Source organism: Diceros bicornis, chromosome 11 (genome assembly GCF_020826845.1).
Source record: "Diceros bicornis minor isolate mBicDic1 chromosome 11, mDicBic1.mat.cur, whole genome shotgun sequence".
In the NCBI taxonomy this organism is placed as follows: Eukaryota; Metazoa; Chordata; class Mammalia; order Perissodactyla; family Rhinocerotidae; genus Diceros; species Diceros bicornis.
In genome coordinates, this window is record NC_080750.1 from 35044691 (window position 1) to 35053333 (window position 8643).

At 47.4% G+C, this 8643-nt stretch overlaps 1 protein-coding gene across 4 annotated transcripts in view; it reads right to left on the reverse strand.

The window, feature by feature from the left end:
- The window catches only part of ZNF827 (zinc finger protein 827), a 173415-nt gene extending 167306 nt beyond the window's left edge, over positions 1 to 6109 (reverse strand). For 3 of the 4 annotated variants that reach the window (XM_058550147.1, XM_058550149.1, XM_058550146.1), the window contains exon 1: positions 5535 to 6107. In XM_058550147.1, the coding sequence (XP_058406130.1) occupies positions 5535 to 5577 (43 nt within the window). In that variant the 5' untranslated portion in view covers positions 5578 to 6107. Of the gene's footprint in view, positions 1 to 5534 lie in introns of all 4 variants that reach the window. The other variant, XM_058550145.1, reaches the window with a different exon arrangement.
- Between the last annotated feature and the right edge of the window lie 2534 nt (positions 6110 to 8643).

Consider the following 8643-nt stretch of genomic DNA (forward strand, 5'->3'; position numbering starts at 1 on the left):
TCCCTAGGGTGTCTCCAAGGCCTTTGTCCGTGGAATTTTATAAGCCTCGAAAGACAAAGATTTTCCACATTTCCCTTGGAACTCTCCTAATAGAGGCCATTCAAAGACCCTAAAAACTCAAATGCACAGCAAGCTCTAACAGCGGCCGAAAGCTGCCCAATTTAGATTTCTCCAGCGTGATTTATTAACACTTTGTGCCCGAGACTTGTCAACTCACACCAGCTGTGTCATCCCCAGAGCGAGATGGCAGCACACAGATAAATTAAAAATCAATTTTTTATTAGAAACTATTTTGAAGGATTAGAAAGAATGTGACTTTGAGCTCTCTTCCTTATTTTGACAGGAAAGTTCAGTGTACCCTACTTACCGTATGAGGAGTACACGGATTTCTTTAGGAGAACAGTAGACATTACTGCCCAGTATCCACCTAGCCTGCTATGTGGTACCTCAGAATCACGAGCTCTGGCTGACGGGAGCAGTGAAATATTTTACTACTTCAGACTCAAAATGTTTCCCTGTGGTTCTTGTCATAGTCAGGAGGTACTGCCTAGTCACTGAAAAAATTAATAAGAATAAGTAGGGGAAAGAGTTAAATCTTCTACTTTTTCTCTTTCAATAGACATATAACACTTGTAAAATACAAAAATAAAGGATCCTGTTGCTTGTCAGTCATTTTGCTTCCCAATTTTACTAGAAAGCAAAAGGGGATTTTTAAAGTTTTGTTAATGAAGAACACAATAACCTATTCTGGTCTTGACTCACAATTGAGTAAACAATGAAAACACTAGAATAACAAAACAACTGTTCTATTAACTTTTCATTTGTGCTCCCCCTCGGGAATAGGCATAAGGCAGATTTCCAATGGTAAATATAACAGGATCCAAACTCACGCACCTTTATGGGTAGGTAGAAGCTAATGAGGAAATCTTAAAAGTGCTGATGGCACCAACGGTAAAAGGATTTACAGATGCAACAAACACAAGAGAAGGCCCTTCCTTATACTTTCCCTTTTCAGTTTGGAATCCCAAATGTGATAATGTTCATAAAAGGCTGACCCCACGCCTGGCCAATAGTCACAGTATCAGTTTCCCTCTCTTCCTCTGTCTCAGGCTAACATTTTGTAAGCTATGCGGTTCGGGATTCTGCTAAAGATAAGCACATGGTATAACTCAAAGGACTTCTAGGACATTCTTTTGAATATGGTATTGGATCTTGTTAACGGAAAGAACTTTTGTAAAACCGCCATCAACAGCAACAGAATCGTATTTAAATCCCAAAATGATAATTATCGCTCTAGGCCAAGAAATAAAGGCTTTACTTTGGGTAATAAGTTTTAAACCCACTTCTCAAAAATAGTTTAGGTTTAACATCTTTTGTTGGGGGTCACCTCCAAAAGCCAGCGCAGAACTTCTTTTGATTTGTAGCCAGTAGGATCACCACTCAACACTATAGGACGGGACATTTTTTTTCCGCATATGTATGAGATCCATACAACAAAAACGCACACACACTTCAGAGGCCCAGGAGGAAATGACTGTGTTGAATTTTAAATTAGAAATGTAACGCTTAGGTTAGTAGTGTCAGGTTAAAGGCTCGCCCATCCCCAAAGCTAATTCAGTTCTGAACAGTCCCATGGGTGTCTAGTCGAACAGAAGGAGCTAGGAAATCTTAGCAGGCCAAAGCCCAGCCTGGGGAATTGCTGGGACTCCGTGCCAGGGGCTGAAGCTCACCCCAGACTTGGTATCAGATAATACCAAGTGCTACTCTGGATTTCCAGGACTAATCTACTTGAGGGTGGAAGTTCCAGGTTCCCTGGTGTCTGTGCTGTAGTGAGAGGACTGTGGCCTTTGTAGATCTATACTGCCTGGCCAGTATTATATTTAATAAGAGAAAAATACATTCCACACATAGAAAGAATCTATTAGTAGCCATGGTTTACGTGGGGGGTGGGTGCAGAGGCAAGAGGGGACCTAAGGGGAAGTGGAAAGCATTCCAAGTTTTCCACAGATTCAGTTTTCCTAAGTTTCTTTCTTTGTATTCTAATGAACTTCTGAAACGTGTGTTTACAGGTCCTCTAGATGCTTAAAACATTATATCAATAGCGGCTGTTAACCACTGTACTTATTCAGAAGGGTTCTTTGGCTTCAAAAGCAATTTTCCCCATCTCATTCCCCCTCTGACTCTCCCCATGCCCCAAATTACACATCATTCCTTTCTTTTAGGGTTAAATTTTAAATCTATATCTATATAACATCTTAAAACCCTGGAATGACTTCTATCAGGGCAACATAAATCCCCAGACTTACTATATTTTACCTTTTATACAAAACCGTTCTCCAGAGAAAGAAAAATCCTTCCCCCATACAAAAACAAACAAATAAATAAAGAATTTAGCATTAAAACTGAGGCTTAAGGCTACAATTATATTCTACATTAGACATAAATTAACAGTAATTTTACCAAAGTCAATATTTATCATATCTCCACGCCACTGCAAGTTTCTTCAAGATTCACTCAGCCCTTAGCAAGCCTTGGGGTACTGTGTTTGAACTGCAAAATACACCATTTGCCCAGAAATTGCTCTTAGTCCAAATGCAAATTGCTTACTAAACATGTGTAAACCACGCTCAGAACAGGCAGCACACATCCACAAAAATCCATTCAATGCAAAGGTAAGTGGAAAAGCTTCGCAAATTAGACTTTCCTCTAAAAACTGGAGGGACATTTACAGTGTTTCCAGAAGGTAATGGCTTCTTACTTCAGTAAAAGTGGCTTTATGTGACTAGAAGGAGGAGTTGATTTTTTTTTTTAAAGTGAGTGGATAACAGCCTTCAATCAGAGAACAGGGTGAGAGAGCCCACTCTCAAAATACAACTTAATCACCAGGCACCAGCGAGCAGGAGAGGCCCACCGAGCACACGAGCTAAAATGGAGCCTGAATTTCCTCTCAGACAGAGAGGGTAGCCGCACGAGGTCAGGGTCAAGGTCACCAGCAGGGCAGGCTGCAGCTGCCCGACTGTGCTACACACAACGGGAGGGAAGGCGTTCCATCTCCGTCACAACCGAAACAGATAAATCCCTTCTCCTCCCCTACCCTCCCTCTAACCCCGCCGACACTTTTTTTTTTAAGCAGGGGGAGAAGAGAAGAAAGGAAAATGACCAAATAACCTCACCGCCCTGGTTTTCGCACACGAGCTCATCAGCTCCCAAAGTTGCCATCTAAGGGCAAGTTCGCAGAGAACACTGAAGCCCATTTTGTCCGAGCAGGGCAAGCCTTCCCCGACACTCCCCCCCCCCGCCCCCCAAGAGTCCTGCCTCCTCTCCCCCCCCCCCCCCCCCACACGCCCCCGAAAAGAGCTGGGAACTGTGGCCGGCCGGCCATGTGCACGCACACTCTCCCACCAACTGCTGCGAGTTTTCTGTGAATCGCAGCGCGGAGCCTCCCAACTTGCCCTCCCCGACTCCACCGCCGTCTCTCTCCTCGCACAAAATTTCCCTACACACGCAGCCGCCAGCGAGCGATTTTATGTGCATATATATTACATATGTGATATTATCCTCAGAACCTCTAGCGGGCAGGCGAAGAAAGGACTGCACAGGGGCATTTTTTTTTTTAAAGGAAGGGAAAAAAAGCACAACCCAAGCCCAGTGCGTCGACTCCTGCGTACCGGGAAGGAGAAAGAAAGAGGAATGTTTGCGGAGCGGGCTGCTGCAAGTGCCCTTGCTCGCCACTTCGGCCGCGGCCCGGGTGACACGGAGCCGCGGGGGCGCCCGGCCCGAGCCACACGCGCCCCCTGCGCGTCCCCCGGGCAGGCACCGCCGGGGATATTTCGCGAAGGAGAGATCGATAGCGCTGCCTGTCTGCAGCGGAAACGCACACGCTCACACACAACCCGAGCCCGAGACACCATAACCTTAACCCTTCCCCCACCCTCCGTGAACTTCAGGTGACCGACCACGTCGGCCTGACACCCGGGCGAGCGGGCGCTCCGGCTCCGCTCCCGCCCCCAGCCCGGGTTTTGCAGGATCGGGCTCCGAGCAGCGCCAAACCGCCGGGAGAGGGGAGCAGTGCGGGGGGAGAGAAGAGAAATTGACCCTCCGACTCCCCCGACCCCTCCCTCCGGCGCCTCCGGCGTCCCCTCCTCCCCGTCACCCCGCCCCACGCCTTCTCCCCTGCCCCCTCCTCCCTGCATTCAAGGAGCCGGGCGGCCCCGGGGGATATTTTTAGTCGCTTCTTTCTCCTTCACTTTTAGCTTTAGCAGCATCTCCGAACACTCAAAGCGGAGAAAGATTGGGGGGTGGGGGGAGCTGGAGAAGGAGTGGGGGAAAAGTTAAGAGTCTCGCAAAGAAAAGCCGGAGGGAGGGCGGAGAGGGACCGGGGGCGCGGGTGGAGGAGGGGAAGGGGACCCGGCCGTGCCGGCGGGTGTGTGTCTCCAGTTGGTGTGTGTGGCTGCAGCCGGGGAGGGCTGTGATGCACTTTAGTCCTGGACTCTGCTCAGGCTCGCCGGGGAGGGGGGTCTGAGAGCCCGAGTCTCGCCCGGCTCCGTCTGCTCCGACTGACCCCGCATTTTATTGCGGCCAGGAGCCCTGCTCCTCCCTCCCCTCAGCTCTGCAGGGACCTCGCGCGCCGCGAGCCGCCCTGCCTCCTGCCTCCGCCTCGGCGCAGCTCCCGCACCCCACATCCGCCCGCCGCTGCCCGGCCTCGCCCCCTGCCCGGCCGCCCCGCGCCCCCCGCGTCCCGGAGCGCCCCCTCGCCCTGGCGCCGCGGGAGCAGCCGCCCGGCGGCGCGTGTGTACCCGTGTGTTTGTGTGCGGTGCCCCCACACCCTCCCCAGCCGCTCCCGCCTCGCCCGCCCCCGACTCCCCTCCTCCGCCGCCGCCGCCTCCACCTCCGCCTCCTCCTGCTCCTGCGGCCGCCGCCGCTGCCGCCGGCGGCTCCGGGGCCGACCAACCCCGGCGCAACCTTTAGCCGGAGACGGACCTCTCCCTGGATCCTGTACCCGGCGGGCGGCCGTGCGCTCTCGCCCCGACACCCCCAAACGCCATGTCACGGCCCCCAAGACCTCCGCGCGCCCCGACCCCCGCGCCCTCAGGCACTGAGATCCACAAGGAATTTTTTTTTTTAAGATTCCAACCTCTCCCACCTCCCCCCCAACCCCCGATTAAAAAAAAAAAAAAAAACCAGCATCCACACTACTCCCCTCCTCCCTTCTGCCCCCTCCCCCCAGCAATCCGGAGTGAGGAGGGGGAAGGAGAGGGAAAGGGAAAAAAAGCCCGATCTCAAGGAAAAAAAGAGGGGGGGTGAGAGAAAGAAAGAAAAAGAGAGAGAGAATAGAAAGGGCACGGGGCTGATCATCACCAACATGGCTGCCTCAGCATAGACCTAAACGAGGAGTAACCCGGGCTGTGTCTTTGTCAGTTTCACCTCTGTAACCCTAAACTAATGCAGAAAACAACGGAGGAGGCTGCGGAGGGGAAAGAGGAGAGGGAGGGCGAGAAAATGGCACGAGAGGAGGTGGAGAAGGGATGACTTACGTGAGGGAAGGCGCTTGGGCTGCTCCTGCTTCCTCCTGGGCATTTTCCCCCTTTTCTCACATTCTCCTCCTTGGTTAATGTGAGATCAAATAAACCCCCGTGGGGGCAGAGAGGCAGACACTGCCAGGAGCGGGGAGGTAGTTGGGGGGCGGGCGGGCGGGCAGGGGGAAACCCCTTCTCTCCGGTGTGTGCAATGGGTTGAAGCTTGTTTCCTGGAGCCAGAAGAGGGGTTTTCTTCTTTTCTTTCCTTTCTTTTTTCCTTTTTTTTTTTTTTTTTTAATTTTTGGTCGTGCACCTGGCTTGTCCCCGAGCGTAATATTCTTCAATGGAAACGGATCTAATAGGTGTGAGTGTGTGTGTGTCCTATGCTCGCGTGTGTGATGGGAGGTATAAATAAATGAGTGCCGGTGCGGCGGTGTCTATGGCCGCGCTCTGTGTCTCCGAGCCCCTAACACTAATGTCGGGATCAAAGGGCAGCGGCGGCGGCAGCACAGCTCACAGCTCGCTCTCTTGCTCTCTCTCTTTCTCGCTCGCTCTCTCCTCTCGCGCTCTCTCTCTCTGTCACACACACGCACTCACACACACACAGAGACACAGACTGAGGGAAAGAGCGAGAGCTACACACACACACACACACACACACACACACACACACACACACACAGAGCAAAGAGGAAGGTGCCCTAAGGCTCCCAGGGCGGACTCAGCCTGGGATTTGCAACCGCTCTGTCTGGAAAGAATGGGGGGCGCGCGTGCGGGGGTGGGATGGAGTTCTTCGAATTTATCCCGCTATTCGCCAAATGTAGGGGGGAAAAAGTTTTTTCCACTCTGTAAACAACGATTAGTTCATTATTCTTACTGATTTTTTAAAAGGAAATAGATTTTTCTCTTAACTTTCTTTTGTTTATGATACTACATTTTGTTCTGTATGAAATCTTTCAGGCTTTTGTCACTGAAAGAATTACTCTCACCCTGTCATCTTCAGTTTGTGGAGCTTACAGTCTCCCACACTCTCTCCAAAAACATTCCAATAAAAATAATTTAAAAAATAAAAATATAACATATGGTAAAATCAATAACTAGGTTGATAGAATAAGTGCCCAGTTTTGGAGTGTCCAGCGGAGTTAAAACTGCAAAATGCTGCCTAAATGAAAATTACAGCTCCTTGACAAAGGGAGAAAAATAAGATTAGGTCACCCCGATGGTTGATTTAACTGCCACATGATATTCCTACAGTGCACATAGCAATCTTGAATTCTGAAATTTACTTTTTTCGCTCCTCTAATGCAGGTATATGAAGCTTACCCTGAAGCAATTCCAGTTTGCATTATGAGCTCAATATAGCAGTTTTCATTAACTGATACATACTTTCATTACTTTACAAATCACACATCTTTCTTCAAAGAGAGACATAAAGGGGAAAAATGGAAAAGGACGAGTCTCACTCTGGCACAAAAGGTACTTGGTGGAAGAGGTCTGTTCTCTTTGTGACTTGCAGTCATTTGGATAAAAGTTCACTCAGAGGTTGTTAATGATTTAAACTAAAAAACCTGCTACTATAATTGAAGTAAAAATGGTCTGAAGAAGAGTTGTTTCATAAAACTCTCTTTGTAAGAGGAAACTTTGAACTTAGCAGAATACATTATATGTCATGAGTCAGATGTAGCTAAAAAATAAAAAGGTGTGATTATTTAACTACATCTTCCCTTTTGAGCTTTTTAAAAACTCTGACTCATCATCTTATTATGTTAAATATTTTCTTACCAATTTTAAAATAGACTTTTTCATCAAAGAAGGTGGAGGCACGGTGAAGATACAGAACATTAAAATGATACTCTATAAGCTTACATGGATAGCTAATGCCTCTGAGGTTCTGACTTAATTCTCACAACTCAAGTGGTGTTAAAGACAGCCGTGGAGGTTCAGCTGCTACGTACCCCTTCAAAAATGACAGTAAGGCTTTATATTGCACACTTTTATTAGAGAAGCTGAAAGAGCATTGTATCTCCCAAAAGATGTTTTTCATTGATAGTGAAATCTCTGGATGAAACCCTCCCTGCCAGCTCCCCTGAAAGATCTGGCTTCCCAATGACAAGTAATGCTATCTGAAGCAGGTTTTGAAACAGCTGCTTGAATTCAATCTAAAACCAAAACAGAGAGCAGTCAAGCTTAAAATGGAGCATCATCCTTAAACCAATTCTTCCTTGAATGTTGGCTTAAGTAAACTGGTAGTTAAGTTTTCCTGTGTTATAGTTTGTAATAGAATTATCTTTCAACAGAGATCAGTCTGCAACTTGCCATCACTTTGACTGTTGTCAGTAGCGTTGGACTTGAAATTAATATATGAATGATAAATAAGAGCCTATCCATTCCAAGTAGACCCACTGCCCTGAGTGTGTAGGATCTTTAAACCTAACACGGTAAACAGAATGGTCACAGCACTCCACCACTGCTCCCTCAGAACATTGGCCGGGATATGGAGGGCTATTACTCTGCGTAGACACGCCACCACCTTTTCCTGAATTGCTGTGACTCTTTACAATGCTTAGTACACTATAATTGAAAACACACTTTAGGCCTTTCCTCAAAGTAGAGTACATTTCCTGCAACCTTTTAAAGGCATGCAGGCAAACGCTGTCAACTTTTAATTATATAGGTGTTCTATCAACAGCCAAAAGCATTTTTAAATTGAATTTATTCATACCTCTACCTTTTTCCAAAAATTATTTGAAGTAGTACACAACAATAGAAAATGGAAACAAGGACAGAACAATTTCTGTTTAAATCTCAGCTTGGTATCTCTCCACTCCAAAGCACTCTTCAAGGGCACTGGCATCTCACCCTTAATTGCTATATATTCAGAGAACACAAACTAATTTTAATGTTAGAGTAACCTGAAATATTAGGAAGATAAATAGCAGGAAGTTGCTACAATGGATTTCAAATTCGAATGAATAAATAATTTTGGGCGTGTGTGCCTTTTGGACGCTCGTAGCCATGAACCATTAACTGGGATTATTATTGACCATAGTCATCACATTGGAATATTCTATTTGATTCACCCCCATGGCCCAAGCTTTTACAAGCATATTTTATCTTAATATGTAAT